Genomic DNA, 23,753 nt, shown 5'->3' on the forward strand with positions numbered 1-23,753 from the left:
AAAATAAAATAAAATAAAATAAAATAAAATAAAATAAAATAAAATAAAATAAAATAAAAATGTGTGAATATATATATATATAATATATATAATGTGTATATATATACATATACAATATAGATACATAATATATATAATGTGTATATATATACATACATATATATACACAATATATATATGTATGTATATATGTGTATATATATGTATATGTGTGTGTGTGTGTATATATATATATACACATTCCAGGAAGAACCAATAAGGTTTGTGAGGAGAGGAGATCAAAATTGTAGAGGATTAAGTATAGATATTTAACATGTAGAATGTTTAGAAAATCGAACATCTAAATTCAAATAAAGTGGCACAAGGCAGTGTTAAAAAGGACAGGAGAAGTGAGAAGACCTGGGTTCTAGTTCTGACCTACCATTGGCCAAAGGTATAACTTGAGGATATGTTATTCAGATTTCTGAGCCTCAGTATTATTGTATACAAAATGGGGATGAATAAACCCTTCCCTGCCTGATCACCAAAGTCGTAGTGAAGATAGATTAGTAAGTTTGTGAAGGGTTTTCTGAACTTTAAATGACTGGTCAAATGCATGACATTAATAGGAACTTAACTTCCTAAACTTAAAATTCCTTTGAAGGCTTGTAATGTTTCTCTGCTTTCTTCAGGACCTTATAGACTGATATCATTGCAAATTATACTTGCATGTAAATAGAAATGTGTTGGCATAAACTGCCTCACAAAGAAAAGTTATTATTATTTAAAAATAACAAACTCAGGGAGCCTGGGTGGCTCAGTCGGTTAAGCATCTGACTTCAGTTCAGGTCATGATCTCATGACGTGGGTTCAAGCCCCACCTGGGGCTCTGTGGTGACAGCTCAAAGCCTGGAGCCTGCTTCGGATTCTGTGTCTCCCTCTGTCTCTGCCCCTCCCTAGTGCAGTCTCTCTCTCTCTCTCTCTCAAAAATAAATATATATTTAAAAAAATTTAAATAACAAACTCAATGCTTATTTCTGCTGTTTAATATAACAAAAGTAAGTTTAACAATTAAAAAATACACAATTTTAACTGGATTTAAGACGATCACAGAGGGTTTTAATATGAACTACTTTGCAAATTATTTTACAATAAGGTTTCTGGCTAGCATTTTATATTAACAAAGGTCCTACCAGTAATAGCTCCTTTTTACATTTTACAATGAATTGTATGAGTAGTTCAGTATTTTATTTTTTATTTAAATGGGAGATTTTAGACTATGAAGCGATTTTGCAAGACTTAAAAGAATCCAGGGGGAAAAATGTTGTCTTTGTTATTGTTGGATGCTAAGATAGTTTAGATTCTTCAAGAGGTTTAAGATAAAAGGATATAGTGATTCATCTCTTACAATAAATTTTAGGTCAGATGTAATTTGAATGTTGGTTGGTGTTTTCAACATCACGTATATTTTCTCAGTATAAAACAATGCTTACCTTGACTTCATTTCTTAAAAATTATAAACTCATACTTTTCTTTTTGAAAAGTAGGTAATTCCAGGTCTGTTTTGTGATAGGACCAGATAGTGGTTTTGTAGCACATTTGCTCCATGATATTCTGTAGAGCCAAATTTTATTTCTCCTCAAATGGAAAAAGAAAATGTTATCACTTATAGTTAGGATATATATATAAAAAAAAAATTACTTCTCAGGAAATTCTTTAGAGTGGAGAAATTCCAAGGGGGAAGCTACTTGGAGAAAAGTTAAACCCCGGATAAGAAAGAAGATACTGCTCTGTAGATGAGCCCTGAGGCTCAGATCTCTAGAAATGACCTTATCCCAGACCGCCCAGTCTCATTATCCTGCTTGCCTTTTATTTTGTTTATTCTCAGTAACTTTTCATATGCACTGATATTTAGGCATGTGCAGTTTTAATTCTGTGTATGTTAGAGATTGATCTGTTTGGAAAGATCACTTGACATTCTAGCTCATATTTGAGCGCTGAGAAGAACACTTTTAAATGTGGTATGAGCCATTAGAAGTAGCATTGTGGAGTGAAATCTTTAAACAGTATTACGGAATAAAATTTTCAATGAGGATGTGCTTATAAAAGCAAAGTGGGCCACTAGTTCTGCTAGAAAATTAGAAGAATAAATTATTTATATTCTTTGTTTTGTTTATACTGTGCTGTGCTCGATAAAGAATTTGGCAATGCTTAGAAAAATACATAAGCCACAATGGATAAGATAAATCACTGAGGAAGTTAGGAGGGCAGGAAAATCATCAAGGCAATGATGATAATGAATTTATGATAATGATGGCATGTTTATTCAGTGGGTACTCAATGCCAGGATCTGTTGTAAGCACTTTCCATTTAGAAGCTCAGTTAATCCTCATAGTAACCTTAGTAGTTAGAACAGCTTACAGATGAAGAGAAAGCACTAAGATACATGTCCCAAGTCACAGTGCTAAACCCGTGTTGGAAACCTGCCCCTAGACTCCCGGTCACTGAGCTCCATTAACCTTCTCCATAAAACCAGCATGTGGATTGACTTCGTTTTTACAAGTACTGCAGGTTTGGTTCTAAGCCTTTCAGCATCTAAACCGAGGCTGCAAATACAGTCATAGTGACTATTGGTTAAAAATATCAGTCATCCCGGGGAATTAAGAAGCGGAATACTTGGTAGACATACTTGAAACTACCTCACTGCACCATATACTGAATCATACTGAGACTTAAATAATGCCCTTATGCCAATAACACAGTGTAACTCTTGAACGTATCCACACCTCTGAACGTCAGCACATTAGTCAGAGCCAGGGAAGCATGATTGTACTTGGCCAGCTCAACTGAGAGCTAAATCTTTCAGCCTCCAGACATTGGGCATTTTGCGACATGCAGGCCAGAGGGTACTTAAGAAAGTTTCACGTCGTGGGTTAGGACTGCAGCAGCAGGTCGGACTGGGAACAACAGAGACGGGTAATTTCGAACATGCAGCAAGCTAGTGGCAGTCTTAGTAAGCTGATAAATACGGATGTGGATGTATATGGACTTGTCATCCCAATACTTTATTGCAAGAGTTTGGCCAGCATGATTCAAATGCCAGGTTACAGGTTGCTTCTTTCAACCGAGCGGAGGTTTCACATCTAATAAAGTAGAGCAATCAACCCAAGCCCGGGGCTGAAGCTCTCTTGTCCTGTGAAGGAGAGGTGGCCCGGTCTCGTTTGCCTCCGGGCTCACTTAGAGTGGCAGGGGGAGCTGTGGCTGTTATTTCACCAGAAAAGAAAAGCAGCATCTCCCTGAAGATCTCACATTTGTTGTTGGTGGTGTGTGTAGTTGTAACTGAACAATGAACTAAGTACCTTGGCACTGCTTCAGAAGGGGCATTATATCAAAGAACTAGTTTTTTTTCTCTCTCTCTTTTATAACTGAGAACAAGAGAGAAGCAAAACCTCTTTTGTCCAGTGCCTATTAATCACCATCAAAACATGCAGCTGTCGGCTTAATTTGGATACTAATTTACTTATAGTTTGATTTTACCACTTAAAATGAAGTATTATCGCTGAGGCAACAGTGTGAAAGTACGTTGTTGTCAACGACCTTGGAGTCCCAAAAGCTCCACTTGTTTTGCCAAATAATGAATCTGATGTTCAATGAATCTCCTACTGCCCAGAGACCTTTGTAATCCCGAGACACAACATTTTATGTTTACAGATGCTTGATTTAGTGGTGCCTCTGCCAGCTGATCACTAACAAATGGTAGCACAGCCAAGGACGACCAGTGAGATTTGCATCTGGCTTGTGGAATGGTAAACCTGTGGTGCCGGCAGTCTGTCACAGACTCTCCTTAAAAACTCAAATATAGTGGCCAGTAATCAGTTCATTACAAAATGCACCAGCCAAGAGCTATTAGGAAGACTGAAAATACCTGTTGGTGCGAGTGTTTGGCTGGCCCTCTCTACCAGCTGACAGGGGTGTATGGTTGAGCTAGGGTTTCTGTGTATTACTCAGGGGGATGACATTTTCATAAACCATGGTGTGGATGGCGCCCCCTAGAGTTGTGTGACACGGTAGCTCTGCATTTTATATAGTCCACAGTTTTCACCTTTTTTACAGTAACCTATTCTTGTTTAACATATGTTTGTGTCCTTACTTGCCTGTCAACTCCTACAGAGCTAGTTTTATTTTCTTATTTTTCATATTGCCCAACTGTGGCAGAGTGCCCATGGCATAGGAAACGTTTTTTTTAAGCTTAGTCATTTAATTGAATGAAAGTGAAAATATATTTTGTAAAGCCAAGAATTTTTGCTTGTATATTTAAACAAAAAGGAACTTTTTACAAGTATGATTCATATTGGTATGTCAGCTCAGACTTCACCCTGTAATGTAGTGAGGACTCATCAGGAGACAAGTGAAAGAAGACCAAATCAAACATGTTTAAGGTTGAAAGAAAAAACTGAATTTAGTGGTTCACGTAGCAGAAATCCCAGAGTTAGATGCATCTGACTTCAGTTGCCACCAGATCCACTGACCCTAAAGATGACCTTAAGGGATTTTCGCTGCATCTCTCAGTTCTGCCTTTCTCCGTGTTGGTTTCATTCAAGCTTGCTTTTTCCATCCCACATCAAGGTCACCACTAACAATGCCATACTAGCAAACAGTCCTTTAAGCAATCGTTTTCTTTCCGTACAGCAAAATCCAAGATTCCATCTTGATGACAAGCCTCAAGTCGGGGGCTTGCTTACCTGGGACCAGTAGCTGTGGTCCCAGGATTGGGATCTCTGATGTGCTGGATGGGAAGTGAATGGGAAACTGAACCATAAGGCCTGAGAGTGTAGGAAACGTTTCTGTCACAAAACAAGAAGAAATGGATAATGAGCAAAGAAATGTTTCTACCACATTATCCTCCATTTAACAGGTGATGAAAGTAAGATTCCGAGAGGACATTGTCTTGACAATGTGAGTCTACTGGTACTGAATCCAGTATGTTTTGCATATGACCTTTCACTTATGCAGTCATTCCTGTAACGTATCAGGTTGGTAGGTAATCAACGGTAAGGATTTTGTTTTTAGACCTGTAGCATAGGAATTTGAGAAGACAGAAGAACTGGAAGCAGCAAATGCGTAAATTGAACATAAGAGTCATGAGAATATTTTCTTGAGTCTTTAGTTCAGTTGGATTCAACATGATTTCCCAATTTATGAAAAAAGGCAGCTTGATTTTCCCGACAGATCATGCAAGTGGAAGTTTTCCCTAAAGTATTGGCAGTGATTTCAATAGAAACAATCAAGTGCGGATAGCTTCATTTCTCTGTTCTCCTGACTATTGAAAGGATTTATTTGCTTTGATATGGATGTGGTTCTGGTTTTGGTGAGAGTGAAGTGGCACTTTGGCCTGAGGGATGTGTATGTGTTCTAGAGAATCGCAGGCATTGGATCCGACCACAGCCCACACTGCCTTGGAGCCATTTTCATAAATACTGCATGATTCTGCGTCCACATTTGCACAAAACAGCATGTCATTGATGACCACATTTATGTGAGTTTAGTTTTGTTTACTTTTTGATTCACTTTTTATACCAGTCAGCCTGGAAGGTATGAAAAGGATAACGATTTCTCAAGAACTTGAGTTGAACCCATACAGAGGAAGAGGGAGTTAGGGGTCTGCCTTGAAATCAACCTGCTTATTTAAGTAGATTTAAAGAAAAACAGAGCATGAAAACAACAAATCAGCCTGACTTATCTAAGAGGAATGGATAAAATAGTCCCTGCAGGAGGAAACGTGTAACCCAATCCAGTAGTTTATCACATCTTCATGAAGCGCTGAAATAGCTCTATGAATTTATATTGTTTCCGAAAGCTATGTGAGCCGTGATGTCTTGCCCTGCCCCACTGTGAACCCTGAAATCAATCCATTGCTCTCTCAAACTTTGGGAAAATGATATGCTGCTAATGTCAATGAACTAGCTGCATTCACAGAATGGTTTTTCACTCCCTGAGTTTACTGAAGTGGAACACAGAGAGGATATGCCTTCCTGAGAATAACCACATGTGCTCAAAGACTTAGATTTTCCAGGCATGAGTGCATTGCTGATAAAACACCTCCTTAACATGAGGAAACCTTGTTATTCTTCCTTTCCACAAATCATTTGCCTCCTTTATATTTGTAAAGATTGTCAACTCTTATTTCTTTTTCTGAGGTCTGATAGAACAGAGGCCTTGAACAAAGGAAAATGGATACTGTTCAAAGAATCTACCTCCTGTAACAAAAGAGGCCAGAGCTGTTTCCTCAGAGCCTCTATCTTCCTACAAATCACCCTCCTTTGCCTCAGTTTACATTAGTTCATGATCATTATTTATATGATATTCTGAAGAAGCACTTTATAGGTGGGTAAAATGCAAGTTAAGATATTTCTGACTTGAGAATAACAGCTAGAGGCTAAATTTTGCAGCCAAGTTGCGCTACATATCTTAAAGTATTTTTCTTACATATTTTTACAAATTGTCTTAGCTTGTTACTACTATTTGACAATAAATTTAACAGTGCTAATACATTATTCTGTAGCAGTTAACAATTTTCAGGTTGCTTACACATATTCTGTGCCTATTGTGTTTTATTATTCCTCTCTATGTAGTGGACGATGATTTGCTAAGTCTGTTTCCTTTAACATAGACAATAGTTTTTACAGGTGACTTAAAGCAGTTACATATGTTCATTGACTAAACTAGAAAGTAAACCAATTAAAAGAGCATTAAGAACATATCATTGTGGGGGTGCCTGCGTGGCTCAGTTGGTTAAGCGTCCGACTTCGGCTCAGGTCATGATCTCACGGTTTGTGGGTTCAAGCCCCGTGCTGGGCTCTGTGCTGACGGCTGAAAGCCTGGAGCCTGCTTCGGATTCTGTGTCTCCCTCTCTCTCTGCCTCTCCCCTACTCACACTCTGTCTCTCTGTCTCTCAAAAATAAATAAATGTAAAAAAAAAAATTAAAAAAAAAGAACATATCATTGTGATATATGAAGAGACTAACAGATACAGTATGTATACACTTATATTGAAAAAGTAGCATTTGTTTATTTCTCATTTTGACCTGTAACTAATAAATAGATGTTGGTGCCTCCTTGAGAAGCTGCACAGAGCTGATTATTCATCAGGTGATTCTCTAAGTGTGTGTTGAATGTTAGGCAAAGGAAATTTCTGCTACTTATGAGCTGTGTAGACCTGGGCTAGCTAGTTGACTTCTTTGTGCCTCTGCTTTTTCATCTTTACAATGGAGACAACAATATTATCCATGGTGTTGGGAGACTTACATGAGGGACTAAGTCTAACGTACTTACTGGGGTACCTGGCCTTTGTAAGTGCCTTATAAGAATTTGTTATTTTTATGGTTGTTTTGATGTTGTTACTAACAAGAATGCCGTAAGGGAATCATGGACAGTGATTTGACGAGTCAAAGTTTTCACATTGTGAGAGGCCACACCACTTAAAAGGCACTCAGGCTTACAAAACCCGAAGTACCTGGATTCTTGTCCCAGTTCTCCCATTTACAGATGGATGGTCTTGGGAAAGCCACTCAAACTTTCAAAATCCATGTTTTGTCTATGAGAAACATAAGGAGCTTATTATAAAAGTTATATCCTGTAGGGTAGCTAAAAAATGAGATCATTAAATCACTTAAAAAATAGTTCCATAAAGGAAACTGCCTTTCCATCTTAGACACAGTGTCTGGCTTTAAGCAAGTGATGGTGGAGCCCATCATTAAATCTCATTCAGTCTTTTGCCCTAGAGCTGAGTGCCCTGGATCAACAACAAATGGTATGTGTCTGATCTTTATATTTTTAAACAAAATAAAAGTAATATTTTTTGTTTATTTGTAAAATGTATAAGAAGGTTTAAAGAAATTCACTACTTGGCAAGTTTTAACTTGATCTTAGTGGAGAAAATACTTTAGCAGTGCTGTATTTCCAGTCTTATCTCCTTCATTCCTTTGATCTTCACTTTTGTTTTCTTCTAAATACATAACAATATTAACAGTGCTGCTTAATTCTGAGGTCCAGTAGGATTCCCAAAACAAACTTACTGGGAGTAAGTTCAACCATACTGGTGAGTTAATCCTTTTCCTCTTTTGTTGAAGAATTTAGTTATAGACCCCAAATAAAAGTACTTCCAAATAAAGTAGTACATTTTTTTTTTAAGCTTAACTCTCTTTAAATGAGACCAGAGTCTTAGGAACTTTTGTTTACTGGTAAACTTCTAAAAGTTTTGAAGCATTTGTCATATTTCAAAATCTAGTCTTTATCTGAAACATCAAGGTAGATTTAGGTCTTGAAAGAGTTTTTATTTTATAAAAATAGCTTACCTCTTTCAACTTCATGTAAAGATGGCAGGCTAGGCTAAAATGACAAAGAATGCCTTCAGGGGAACTTTGAATGAATAACTTTGAAGGAAAACTATTTTCACCAAAGACTTGTCCAGATTTAATTAGTTATGGGGGTTAAAGGCAGAGAGAAAAGGCCAGGAGCCTAAAGGGATTTTAGGAGTAAAGTGTCAAGGAGAAGTGAGGTCTCACATGGAGAAGGAAGTGTTGCTACTTTAAGGTTTAATAATTTTGTGACCCAGTGTCAAGTGTTGTGATTTCCAGTGGCAGGGGAGGTGAAAAAGGGAAACATTAACCAACCCTGTACCTTGCTGGAGGTGATTCATACCCGTACTCTCTTCTTCAGTGTACTGGGTATAATAGCTTTCCAAACAGTAAATTTTGGAAGAATGTCATTTGCTCCATCAAAAGGGATAAAAAGTAGGGATATTGGCTCATAATCAGTACCCTCACACAAGAAGTGAATTAATCCTTTCCTGGTGAAGTGATGAAATGTGAAATGATATCACGTGCCATTTGGAAACTATAATTTTTATAAAGGACGCACACCTGCGCGCACGCGTGCACAGACACACAGATCCAGAATTCAATTATCTGAGCTAAAGATAACAATGATAGTACTAAAGTCTGTGATGCTTGTTTCCGTTTTAAAACACGTGCAGAAATTTTGGTGTCATGCAGACATTACCAGAACCATAAATGTGCAGTGGTTTTTAGTTGTTGTTGTTTTTATTTTTAACATTGGATGTTAACTTAACCTAAACATTATAGGTCAGTAGTTGGAGCATAGTTGGCATATGACAGCCCCAACTTTGGTAAGGCAGAGAATTTACTATAAAAAGCCTCAGTCAACACAAAAGACATGAAGCATGAGTCCATATATATTTTTAATATATATATCCACACACATTTGCACATACATAAATAACTGCATGGAGAAAGGTCCAGAACAAAACACACTAGTGTCAACAGTTGCTAGAATTGGGGAGTGGGAAGGAGCTTGAGGAGTGAATTTCCAGTTTTTTTACGTTTCTCTATTATAGAATTTTAGCAATTGGAATAAATAAAATTTTAAATACGTAATTTTTAATAAAACAGTAGCTCAAAAATAAGAAGATAAAATAAGTTATCAGGTGAATTAGAAGGAGGTATTGGAATGGTGCTACAGAGCTTACATAATCAGAAAATATATGCCAGAGCCATGAAATCTTGATACTGGCCTGGGATGTCTACTCCTGCCAATTAATAGCCATGCAGTCTTAGACAAGTTGCTCAAACTGTCTGGGCCTCAGTTTCCTCTTCTATAAAATGAGACACTTGAACCAAAACTGTATGTGGATATTTAATTATGTGGCAAATTACTTCTCTATAGCCACAAGCAATACTCACCCATGTTTTCCCCACCCCCTGGTTCTGGTATAGCCACCCAGCCAGCGAGACAGGGCACAAAGAAATGAATTCTCTCTGTATTTTCCCCCACCTCTGTACCCCTGGCCTCCCTCCCACAGTCCTGAACACAGTCATGATGGAAGCATAGACTTCTCGCCTAGAAGACGTCTAGAGTGCTCTCACTCTCGAAGCCCTGCTGTTTATGTGTACGGTGTACTCACACCTTGGATTTTTGTTCACACTGTACAGACCTACCTATCAACCTACCTCCCTACCCACACTTACAAAAAACAATAAATCATCGGGAAAGTGACAAGGACCAACACCTGGTTCCCGACCTGGTGTTCCTTTCACCACCTCCTGATGGCTCTTCCAACTCAGGGCCTGAAAGTGAACGTGTTTTGAGAAGTGATAAAGTAACTGGTGTTTTTATGTAGGGAGATTAGGAATGAGAAAGCAAATTCTGAAATTGCATTTATAAATTATGTCCAGTTTTAAAAGAGGAAAACTACAGTGAGACAAAACTATTTTCTCTACCCACAAGAAAGAATGCAGACTCTTAAGGGAACACTGGTACAAATTCTAAACTTTTTTTTTTTTTTAACAAAGCAGGAAATAGAAGAGTGTTCACTTCTACACTTATATGTTTGAAAAAATCTAGAAACTTACAGTTTTAGGAATTTCTGTACCTTTTCATCAGTTTACTCAACAAATACGGTCTTTTAGTCCTTCTGTGTACCAAATATGACTGGGTGCTACAGATTCATGAAAGAATTACACATAATTGTATTTAAATAACGCTCTGTGTAATGGGGCACAGAAAAGGTCAGTGTGATCTATCACTGTGCATTAAATGCAATGCTATGGCAATGCATATTGTGCAGTGTTAACACAGGGAGAAGGCAACAAGCCCATACCAAAAGAGTCTAGAATGGCCTCCTGGAGAGGATAAAGCTTAAGGTGAACTAAGAAAAACTAATGTTTACTAGGCACAGGAAAGAAAGGACACTTCAGGAAGACAGATCAGAGAGTGACTAGTGCTCAAGGGTGTTTAGGAAAATTAGACAAGCTTAGTATCCACAACAATAATACAACAAGAAAATAATACAAATAGTTACCATATGTGAAGATCTTATATGTGGTCAGCTCTATGCAAAATCATTCCTATTGCCTTATTTCATGTACCCCACACACTATCACCACATCTCTTTGCCTATATCCATTTGATAGACACAGAAACTGAGATTAGGTAAAATGCCAAAAATCATACACCTAGTAAAAAGTGGTGCTGAGATTCAAATCCAAATCTGTGGGGTCCCAAAGTCTATTTTCATAGCAATTACCCAATTCATAATTATGATAACCCAAAGTCCATGTGTTTTTCCCTGGATACAGAAAGCCCTGCACCCATTTATTCAAAAATTGTATATTCAGTTCCCAAGAGTGTAATAAGCACCACGTGTACAATGATGAATAACATCCAGTTAGTAGTCCCAAAGTTAATTTAAAATGCAGTGTTAGAAATAAATATTTCTCCCCAATAAAGTTGATGGTAGGGTTATGGGAGAGGTGTGTTCTAAGCTGGCAGAAGTAGGAAAGACACAGAAAACTTCCTGGAAGAAATTATGGTTGAGTAGAGCTTAGAGGCTGAGGAGGAGCAGGTAAAATAAGAGAGGGGAGTCGCTGAAGCAGAAGGTGTAGAAACCGCATGTTGTGTCCAGATGACAGTAGATGGTCTGTGTTTTTGTAATGTAGAGGGCAAGGGATGGAGTATTGAGAAAGGAAGGTGGAATGGTGGGCACACATTAGATCATGGAGGAGCTTGTATACCATGTTCATGAGCTTGGATTTGTCTTAAAGGAAACAGAGAAGTGACTTAGATCTTGCCTTTCAGTGGTAGGCCAAGGATACCAACTATGAGACTTTGAAATGTTCTAGCAAGAAATGGTGATGGCAGTGGAATCAGAGATAGAAAAAGAGACAGATGAAAGAAACATGTAGGCCATAAAATCAGTAGGACTCGATCATTTTTATGTTGGCAGTGAGAAAGAGAAAGAGTCAAAGACAATTCTTAGTTTTGTAGCTTGGGGAAATCCTAGGAAAGATAGAGATTTCCTAACATTTTTTTAAATGTTTATTTATTTTTGAGAGAGAGACAGAGACAGAGCGTGACCAAGGGAGGGGCAGAGAGAAAGGGAGACAGACTCTGAAGCAGGCTGCAGGCTCTGAGCTGTCAGCACAGAGCCTGATGTGGGCCTCAAACTCACGAATCATTAGATCATGACCTGAGCCAAAGTTGGATGCTTAACCGAATGAGCCACCCAGGTGCCCCGAGATTTCCTAACTTTGCAGCTTCCTATATTCATGAACTTCATTATGGATCTATGGAGTACTGTGTATATTCGGTGTATTATTAATTATTTCACTAAATTTAAGGGATATGTTCTTCATTCCAAAGTCACTAAAAAGAATTTCTAATTTGCATGAGAAATATAGATTTTTAATGGTTATGTTTTAAAAATATAAAGTATGTGTTATTAGCGATAATTTTTATTTTAGGTCTTAATTTTATGGCTGAACAATGTATGCATATTGCCATAGATTTTATTTTCATAGTTTCCAATATTTTGAATTTAATTCTTATTCTTTTTTTCCCTCAAGTTTATTTGAGAGAGAGTATGTGTGCGAACAGGGGAGGGACAGAGAGAAAAGGAGAGAGAATCCTAAGCACACTCCACACTGTCAGTGCAGAGCCAGATGGGGGACTCCATCTCACAAACCGTGAGATCGTGACCTGAGCCGAAATCAGGGGTTGGAGGCTTAACCAACTGAGCCACCAAGGCACTCCTGTTTAATTCTTATTCTTAATTTGGTGACATTTGTCTTCTTTGCTATCTCAGCCTGACACTCTGATATGTTTAGTTTCCCTTACATGTGAATTCTGAATGCTTACAAAATATTTTTGTGTGTATGAAACAAAATGAGTACACTTGTTAAATTTCTGGAAGTTGGGTTATGGGTGTTTAGGTTCTTTGCTCTATCATTTTTCATATACTTGAAAATATCCATCATAGTTAAAAAACATATATAGATTTTTTGATAAGTGTATAGATATAGACAGGTTACATGTAGATAATTTGAGTTATCATAATACTTTACTATGGAGAAGTAATTAATATTTTTCATAGTTCTCGAAGCAAGGAATCAATTTTAGGTGTGTTCACTTCAACTGAGTAAAATTTTAGAGCCTACTAGATATATGGTGGAGCTGGGCTATAATAAGGAATACAGAAATTACTGGCACTCACAAATCGCGTTCAAGGATTTGTACAATTGAACACTAAGGAATGGCTATCTCTGGAAGGACTAAGAATAGATCTTTCAGTGGTATTGAGATAGGCATTGAAGAGTCAGTAGGGAATAAGACATCATGTGCACAGCAATACGTGCACGTGGGGAAAAAATTTAAAAACCTACCTTAGTGTGGAATATAGAATCACCAATTTTAGCTGTGGGGGAATGGTGGTAAATAAGCTGAAAATTGAGTGAAGCTTTGGCCTTTTTCTGTTGAACACGATGTTTCCAGCAGAAGCTATTGTGATTCCACCTTCCATTTAGATGCGGTATAGCTGGAATTGAGAGAGGAAGGTCAGGAGCAAGTCCAGAGCAAGGCAAGTCAGTAACATTACTCTTGTAATAATTCATATGAATATAGTAAGGACTTAAATTTGAGCAGTGATAGTGAAAAGGAGAATAAGGATGGGTGGTAAGAGAGACAATATAGAGCTGATATTCATTGTACATGTAGATGAATTGGACCTGATGGGGAGATGGGACGCCAAGCTTCTGACTGTTAGAATGATATGGTAGTCAGAAATAAGGAGTTGAGTCAAAAAGAGAAGCTGGTTTTAGAGGGAAGATGTTTATCTGATGTTGATGCTGAGGGTAGAGTGTTGAACAAAACAGATAAAATTTCTAATCCCATAAAGCTTTGACTTTTGTAGTGGGGGAAAAGAAAAGAGGCAACTAACTGAATAAACAAGCTAATTTGAGAGTGATGGGTGGTAAGAAGAAATCAAATAGAATGATGTGTTCTTGAAGAGACACATCAAGAGTTTGAGAGATTGGGTAGTCAAGAATCTCTTTGGCAGAAAATACTGAGACAAAACCTAAATGGCAAGAGGGAGAGAGAGCTTTTCTAAATGAAGAGCTTGTGCAAATGCTCTAGGGTAGGACTGAGTTTGGTGTGTTCAGATACAAATACCAGTCTGTCTGTCTCGAGAATGGTGAGGAAAGGACATGAGGACAAGAAATGAGACAGAGAGGCCACCAGCAATCAGTTTGGGTGGGTCCTCATTGGCCTTGGCAAAGAGTCTGATTTCATTCTTGGTCAATACAAAGGCATCAAAGGATTTTAAGAAGCAAGGGGGTGGAGTGGAAGATTGTGTGTGTGACATGATCTGATAATTGAAGCCAGAGTTGTGGATGAGATGCCCAAGGGAGAGACTAAAGGAGAGAAACTTGGTAAGTTTCTGACTGCACTCAAACAGCAAAGCAGAAGGAGAAAGGTCAAAGAGGTAGGATGGGAAGCAATCTAGTGCTAATGTGCAGTCCCCAAGAGAGGAGAAAGTTTCAAAAAGGAGGGAGTTGTGTAATGAAGTCAAGCACCAAATGAGGCCAGGAAGTTGAAGAGGCACAATAATTAGATATATCATTTTCCACACACAAAATGTTTTAGATTCAACTTTGATTATTTAGTGAGGGAATATATTTAGCCCAAGGCTGTTGCACCTCATGATGTATGACATAAATACTTGCATAGAAGATAGATCTAATTTTTTTTTAATATGGGGAGTGGATCTGTACTTATGAATGCCAAGGGACCACCTGTCAAATACATGTATTTCTGTTGTATTTTGTGTAAGGACTTCTTCCCATTATTTCTGTTGATAGAGTAATTTCTATATTCTCCTATCTTATCATATAGGAACTTTTTACAGGACAATTCAAATGGAAAGGAAATGACAACCTAAAATCCTGTTGTCCATGCCAGGCACTGGACTAGGTATCAGTTATGCAGAAACAAATCAAGATAAGCACTTTCCTAAAGCTCTGAACTTGCTTTCTAGTGGGGAAGAAATAATAAACAAGAAAAGTAGAGAGCGATGGGAGATGATATCAGAGGCTGAGGTCCAGGATTTGGAGGTGAGAGGGCCTTCAGAAGAAGGGATGTCTGATGTCTGAAGAATGAGCAAGAGGTATGAAACCATGGCAATGTTGTGGGAAGCGTGATGGCCAGTTTGATGTGTCAACTTGGAAAAGCTGTGGTCCCTGGTTATTCAGTCAAACACTCACCTAGGCATTGTGTGCCCTTCCTTCCTACCTTCTTTCCTTCCTTCCATCCGTTCCCAGAAGTGGCATCATTCTATGCAGATTGGCCAAAAACTTGCTTTACTTGCTTAACTAACTAATGGATGCCCTTCTAATTTAATACAGACAAATATGCTTCTTATTTTAATTGGAAAAACAGTTTTCTCTTAGAAGGATATATCATAAATAATTATTTAACCATTCCTCAGTTGATTGTTAGTTGTTCTCATTCAAATAATTCTCATCGAATAGTTAATTCCAGCTGCTTTTGTTGAAATATATCATGTATTTTTTAAAAATTCTTTTAAACATTTATTCATTTTTTGAGAGACAGAGCGTGAATGGAGGAGAGACAGAGAGAGAGGGAGACACAGAATCCAAAGCAAGCTCTAGGCTCTGAGCTGCCAGCACAGAGCCCAACATGGGGCTCAAACCCACGAACTGCGAGATCATGACCTGAGCCTCAGGCACATGCTTAACTGACTGAGCCATCCAGGTGCCCGTCATGTATTTTTTAATAAACAGTACTGCAGTGAACATCTTTGTGTATGTGTGTATTATATATATATGCATATATCCATACACACACACACACACACACACACACTTATATACATACATATATGCCATTATGTCTGTAAAATGTAAAGTTCCAAGAAGTGGGATAACCTATTTGGATGTGTGCAGAGATTAAATTTTTATTTATATTGTCAATTTTTCTCTACCATGGTGCAAATTTACACTATAGCCGGTATATGCAAATGCACATTTCCTCAACTCCTCATCAGTCATTCACTGTTTTTTTTTAGCTAATCTGATAAGCAAAAATAAACTTACCACCTGGTTTTATGTTGTCTTTATTAAATTATTTGAAAAAGGGAGTAAAGGTATTTTTGAAAACATTTTCTACAAGCATGGTATAGACTACATGGCAGAAGTAAAGACTGTAGGCAGGAAAACACTTGGAAAGATTTTATATTAGTAAAATTGAGAGATTATAAAGACTTATAAAACTGGGGCAGAAGGAGGTGCCTCTGTTTCACAGGTAAGTGTGTCGCCAATATCATGTTGACTTCATGTCACCGTTAATCATATATCAGCATGATTTTGCAAGTATTTCTTTAAAAGAAGAAAAAGGAAAGTTTTTTTTTCTTTTGGAGTTAGAATCGTGCAGTACCTCCAAATTGTGTAATACATTTAAGGCATTATATATTCAGCTACTTAAATTTAAATGATGAATCCATCAATATGTTGCATGAAGTATAGACCATAGTCTTTGTCTTCCAAAGGATATTTTAATCAAAATATTAAAAATAAGCTGGAGTCTCATTCAGATAGTTAATTTCAGCTGCCTTTTGTTGTAATATATCATGAATTATCTCTCTGATGGATGGGCAGCCAAATGCAGATAAAATTAGCTTTGCAGTCATTCATTTTAAATTGCTCTTGAATCATTTGGAAGTAAATTCCATTTCAGAAGAATACGCTTCAGGTCTCAGACAAAGAGATAATAGTCCTATATTTTATGATATAAGCAATAATAGTTTAAGTCTTATGATTCAGAAATATAGAAACTTATGTATTAAGTTGATGAAAATTAAGGCTTGATACATAGCAATAAAACCAGCAACCTAAGCTTCCTAGATTGATGTTCATAGCATAATATTTTCCTGTCAAGATTTAGGTGGAATGAAAGTCTATAAAAATAATACATGGTACAAAGCTTTCTCTTCTTGTGTATAAATGAAAAAACAAAGGCTATATGAGATAACAGAAAAGGAAATATTGAGATTTACCTGATATCAAGATAAAAATGGCGGTATCATTATTGAGTAATGAGAGAGTGGAAAATTAAGTGTTAGAGAAGGTTAAAATGAATAATAACCTTACATCTAAATCGAAATGGCAATTATAGCTTTAAGTTAATAGTGAATTCAATGTACAGAATAAAAACAACTGTGGAAATTTTATTTTGTTAATTTGAATAAACTGCATGCAGAAAACTTGTTTAGCAATTTTATTAATCAAGTCATATGGCCCAAATTTCATAATGCCGTCAATATCAGCAACTGAGGTGTGCCTTTATACAACCTATCATAATTTGGGATAACTGTGGCATGTTGCCAGAAATAAGTTCATTGTCTGAAGTTGCTATTCACAAATTGAGTTCGCATTATCTCCCTGAAGACTTCAGGGCTCTTTGGATATTTATATTAAAAAAAAAAAAGTAGTAATAGGATGCACTCACTGATCTCCCTGCTGAAAAGAGAAACTGTTCTTTTATAGCTTCCAGTTTTGTAGCATGACCTTAATAGTATCAGAAAGCTAGTTTATTTGTATAGTAAAATGAATTGCATGTCAGCAACTGATCTCAGTAAACAGTCTACCAACTCAAGGTAGAATCTCAAACCTTGTTATCCCCATGTATTAAATTTTAAAATCTCAAACCTTATTTTTCCCTTGTATTAAACAGTCTTCTAGTGCCCTGGAAGATTTAGCTTCAGTGTGGCAGAGATTTGACTTGTTTTGGGTCAGGCCTGTGAATGGGCACTGGAGTAATCCAAAGGGAAAGCCATGAGCAAATACAGTCACATGCTTTCCCTTGTGCTCCATTGCAAACACATTTGCTCGCAGACTTCTTTGGAGACTGAGTTTCTGTCTCTGGAAAGCCGTGATTCTTCTAGAAAACATCTAATCACGATAAGAAGCTGGAAAATAGCAAATGAGTTCTAAAACAAATATCCATTAATAAAGACAAAGTCTTAATTCTCAGATTTTCCATGAGGTGGAATGCTCAGTTAACTGACATTTGTAGACACGACCAACTTTGTGGGTATGTGACCTGCGCTGTCACACAGGATTCTTGGTTGGATGCTCATTTGCCGTTGTTTCAGAATTCTTAATATATTTTTAATGAGGATCCCCAAATTTCCACTCTGCACCAGGCCACACAAATTTTGTAGCCAGTCCCGTTTGTAGATCTTACTATTGTTACAACCTCTTGTATTGTTAATTAATTTGAGACACTGTAAACTCTAAAATACTTTGTGAATCTGGGGCACCTGGGTGGCTCAGTCGGTTAAGTGTCTGACTTTGGCTCAGGTCATGATCTCATGGTTCATGAGTTTTAGACCCGCGTCAGGCTCTGTGCTGACAGCTCAGAGCCTGGAGCCTGCTTTGGATTCTGTGTCTCCTCTCTCTCTGCTCTTCCCCGTCTTGCACTCTGTCTCCCTCTCTGTCTCAAAAATAAATAAAACAATAAAAAAAATGCCTTGTGAATCTTTTCTGAATGGTCGCAGGTGCCATTTATACAATATTTATGCTTTTATAAGATTTTTATTGGCCTCCTACAATGTGCCTGGCATTATGCTAGACTTAATGGAAAATAAAAAATGAAAATGACAGTAACTCCTGCCTTCAGAGGAGCTCTCATTCTAGTGTTAAGCATTTGTTATATATTTCTGGCTTTGAAAATTGGTAATAATTGCATAAAACTGGTGGCCAAAACTGAAAAATAGGTTTCTCCATATATGTGCAAGGCAAATGCATACATGATCCAGAGGAGCTAAGTTTTCATGAAGAGGTATTTGTAGATGTTCATTTACCAACGGTCATTTTTCCCTTGTAAAATACACATGGTATTTGGAGATGGTCACTTTTTCCTTGTAAAATACACATGGTATTTGAAGATGGTCATTTTTTCCTTATTAAATACACATGATATTTGGAAATGATTACTTTTTTCCTTGTAAAATACACATGGCATTTGAAGATGGTCATTTATTTTTTCCTTGTTAAATACATATAGATGTAACCATGCCGGATATTTAAATAGTCAGAAGTTTTCTTTTATAATTTTGGTTGAAGAAAATTGGCTCACTTGTTTGATTTTCAAAACTTAGTCTAGAAAAATATTTAAAAAGAGATTTCATAAAAAGACAATTTCTGAAATTAATCCTCATACTTGCCATTTTTTTGCCTGGACCAAAGAAAGTATTGTCTTAGCATTCTCAACCCAATGCTAGAGAGATTGTTATCTGGACCAATTTCCATGGTTGGGCATGGTATCCAGGCCACTTGCTGCAAATGCAGAAGAGGAGAATTTCCCAGCAGCTTGTGAACCCACAGATAATCAGTCCATTCCCATTTTGTCAAATCTACCCCATTATATATATATCTTACTGGCTCAGAGTCTTGAAAATTATCTTTAGAAATGCCATTCCCATCTCCAGAATTAAGCACTAGGAGTAATGTACTATATTGCCTGATGTGAATTTATCTAGGAATGGACTTAAACACCATATGCGTATTATAAGAAATAGTAACAACCTTATATGATATTGCTGGTTAAGGCATCTCCCTAGGTCAAATTTAAGAGATAGGGTTTATGTAGAAAGTACAATGATACGTAAAAGAAACACTGAATTTAACACATAATGAAAATGTTTCAAATGATGGAAATCTTTCCTATTGTTATAAAATACAATAAGTGTTATGTAACAAACACCTTAAAAAAATCAACACTTTATGAAACTTCAAACCAAGTCATAGGATTATTTCACTTTGTTAGTAGTGATCCTCTTGTCTTAAAACACAGAATTAAGCAAATACAAAATTAGGTTGTCCATACATTTTTTAAATACATCATTACTATTTTTTCCAGCATTTCACAGGGCCCCTTTTGAGTTGAAAACATATGTGTGACTTTCTCAACTTCCATTAGTCTTCCCAGTAGTTTACAATAAAATAATCAGAAGGAAGAAATACACGCTTTTGGCAAGGAAGGGTAATCAATTTTTAGTGCCTATCTTTCTGTAGGATGTGAATACATAAGTACTTTGCTACATGATTGAATAAGGTAAGGTAGTAAACAGTCATCTGATATTTCACAATCATCATTCCTTCTAAAGGAACAATCTCACTTTCTGAAACAATAACTGAATGAAAACCTTTTTGTATTTTGCAAACCTAAATAAAAATATTTCTATAAAATACATATACGTTTTTGCATGTGTATACAGTTTTTTTACTATGTTTGTATGTGTACACAATTAGTTTTTACTATTGGTGTATACACTTTTTGTATTCATCAATAGTAAAAAAAGAAAATGAATTGATCCTCTGCCTTCATGAATAATAATTAAAAACAACAGCTAACATTTTACAGAATTTGAGTTTGATATTTTGTGGCATTCTGTTGATAATCAGAACTGTCCATCATCACATATAACAATAAGATCATTGGGGGAAAAATGAAATAAGAGAATAAGGCCTTCAAGATATCAGCTTTATGTTGATGAATCTGTCAATACCTCAGTTCCCTATTCCTTTGCCTTTCTGAACTGTGTTTATTTAAGCAGTCTTGAGTGTTCTTGCATATTGACTACAGAAGCTGAAATTGATGGAAACAAGTTTATTCTTTAGTTAACTGACAGTTTGGATCCTTGATGTTCAACAATGGAAAAACCAGAAATGATGCCCTGCCAGAAGAAAGCAAATGAAGGCAGTAAAGTGAGAAAGAAAGCTAGCTATAGGATGCATCATTTACATCCCAGTGTCAGAAATTTAAAATTGTGAAGAGCTTTGAAAGCTAGTTGTGTCTGTGATGTAAGTGAAGCCAGTTTTCATTGCACAACATATTGGCAGAGATCAAACATGGTTACTATTTGACAGCTACCCATGACCTAGATGAGAAAAGTGCCAGGCCAGGTTTCTTAACAGACAAATGTCCATTTTACTAATGGCCTTCACGCAAAATAGGGCAACACCAGAATGAGTTATAAAATGAGTTTCAAGGTGACATATGAGCAACCATTGGATATATGTACTTTCAAAAACTTTTAATTTTGAGGGGCACCTGGGTGGCTCAGTCAGTTGAGCATCCGACTTCACTTCAGCTCAGGCCATGATCTCACAGTCATGAGTTCGATCCCCATGTTGGGCTCTGTGCTGACAGCTCAGAGCCTGGAGCCTGCTTCAGATTCTGTGTCTCCCTCTTTCTCTGCCCCTCCCCCACTCATTCTCTCTCTCTCTCTCTCTCTCTCTCTCTCTCTCTCTCTTTCCCTCCCCCCACCCTCTGAAAAAGATAAATATTAAAAGAAAAAAATTTTAAAAACTTTTAATTTTGACCTCACAGTGTTAACCCGACATATTATCCTAGGGTGCTTAATCAACTTATGGAATTAATAATAGTTTTGCTCTCCACTATCTGTCACAGGAAGAAAAATATCAGGTCTGACTTATTTTCAGTGTATTGGAAAGACTCTTTTTACCTTGACTTGTGAACTATGATAATAAGGTTTTTAATGGCACTTTTATTTTTTTCTATTTTTATTTGGAATCATACAGAACCCAAATTATGAAAAACATACCTCAAAGTGGGTAAATATCTTAAGTGGTTTGGGGGTTTTGTTTCTTCAGTGGTGTTGAAATAGCAGGGTGGGAGCAATATATTTAACAATTTTCTGTGCTATAAAAAAAAAATGAGACCATTGACTATTGTTCTTCACGATAATAACTCAGTAATATTCTAATGAGGACAGGTTTAGCTAGTCATTTAATACATCTGATACTGGAGGTATAGTTTCTAAATAAGACCAAACAGAATTGCTAGACTCTGGGCTCTACTCTATTGGCAGGGCTCCACTCCGTCAGCCTATTGGCTGCTTTCTGGAGCTGAGAATAATCCTGAGTTCAACAAATAGTTTTGGTTGAATGAATGAATTCATTTGAAAGACTATGTCATGCAGTGGCACCTTTGAATCTGAACTTAAAGATCACTAATTCAGGTTCCTAGTATTCCTTCTCAGCTCCTTGCAAAGAATTTTAAGGTTTACCTATGAGCCTTATATTTTTCAATGTTTCAAAAGAAACAAATGTTTCTTTTTTTAAATTTTTTTAATGTTTATTTATATTTAAGAGAGAGAGAGAGAGCACAAGCAGGGGAGGGGCAGAGAGTGAGGGAGACTGAATCTGAAGCAGGCTCCAGGCTCCAACCTGTCAGCACAGAGCCCGACACGGGGCTTGAACTCATGCGCCATGAGATCATGATCTGAGCCGAAGTCGGAGGCTTAACCGACTGAGCCACCCAGGCACCCCAAATGAATTTTTCTAATGCAATTGCTTCTGCTTTTGTCAGCTCTCAAGGAGAAGGAACACTGTGTGATGGGAGGTGTAGTACTACATTGGGAGGATGACATTTTCTGAGTGAGACAAACCTGAGTTCTGATCCCAGTTCTGCTATTTACAAACTACCTGCATGCTCAGGGCATTATATTTACCCTTCCTGATGTTGAGTTTTTTCATGTGTAAAAATTAGAATAATAATCTAAATCATTAATTGAGCAACAAGTCTGTAGGCCTAACATACTGCCTGATGCATAGCAGGCGCTCGGGTACCTAATTAAGTTATTTATGAGTCACTATTTTTAAATGAATAGCAAGTAAATGGCAAGTGACTACAATGATTTGAATGTTTTCCACTTTCTTCTTGTTTTACCAGATGATGACTTTTTTCATGAACTCCCAGAAACCTTTCCATCCGATCCACCTGAGCCTCTACCACATTTTCTTATTGAGCCCGAAGAAGCTTATATTGTGAAGAATAAGCCTGTGAACCTGTATTGTAAAGCCAGCCCCGCCACCCAGATCTACTTCAAGTGCAATAGTGAATGGGTTCATCAGAAGGACCACATAGTAGATGAGAGAGTAGACGAAACCTCTGGTGAGTTTTCCGCTGCATTTGAACCACTGTTCAGGATGTACTTACTAACTACTTGGGCATGTTGTCATACTGTGCTTTCACTTGTGAGAATGAAAATGGAGTTACTATCCTTTGGCAAAAGTTTTGAATCAGTTTGGGTGGGATTTGGTGGTCTTGTTCCATGCACTGCAAAACAAAAGGGTATGGATACATCTTGACTCGATGCGTAATGGACATAGTTCATGCTTAAAAAGACAAATGAGGAAAACAAGTAGACTGGATGGATGCAAATGCCCTAGCAAAACATGAGTTTTACTTGTGTGTCAATTCTGGTGTCATGTCTAAATATCCCGGGATTGGGGAATATGTTCAACTAAGGATAAGTTTGTAATATTTGTTTACATGACTATCAAGTCTTAATTCACATACATAATTTCCCTTTATATTTTTAAACAACTTGCAAACGTTGCACCTTTGAAGTATCCTGTATCCTTAACTTACATCTAAAAATAAATCCTCAGTCAGTTAAGCATCCGATTCTTGATTTTGGTTTAGGTCATGATTCCAGTGTCGTAGGATCGAGCCCTGCCCTGGGCTCAGTGCTTAGTGTGAAACCTGCTTAAGATTCTCTTTCCCTCTGCCCCTCTCCCCTACTCATGCTTGCGCGCTCTCTCTCTCTCTAAAATACATACATACATAGAAATAAATCCTAATTATCTAACTCTTAGGTAAAGTTAAATTGAGAGTGATTGAGAATAGTGATAGTGTGGGATCCAGGAAGAAGTGAAGTGGTAAGGATAGCCACCATCTGGGTGAGTCTTGATTAGAATACCTTTGTTCTTGGCATGGTGAAAACACCTGACTTTGTTGCTCTATAAATGTTATCCCTAACAGTAAAATACTAAAGGCATAGACATGATAAAGGAGATTTTTAATAACCT

The 23,753-nt window shown here is 37.1% G+C and overlaps 1 protein-coding gene across 1 annotated transcript in view; it reads left to right on the forward strand.

Annotated features, from left to right (window-relative positions):
- The first annotated feature begins 20,567 nt into the window (after positions 1-20,567).
- Positions 20,568-23,753, forward strand: part of UNC5C (unc-5 netrin receptor C) — a 154,794-nt gene continuing 151,608 nt past the window's right edge. Inside the window, exons 1-2 of the mRNA XM_042936698.1 lie at positions 20,568-20,616; positions 22,612-22,833. Of these exons, the coding sequence (XP_042792632.1) occupies positions 20,568-20,616; positions 22,612-22,833 (271 nt within the window). The remainder of the gene's footprint in view (positions 20,617-22,611; positions 22,834-23,753) is intronic.

Source organism: Panthera leo, chromosome B1, assembly GCF_018350215.1.
Source record: "Panthera leo isolate Ple1 chromosome B1, P.leo_Ple1_pat1.1, whole genome shotgun sequence".
NCBI lineage: Eukaryota > Metazoa > Chordata > Mammalia > Carnivora > Felidae > Panthera > Panthera leo.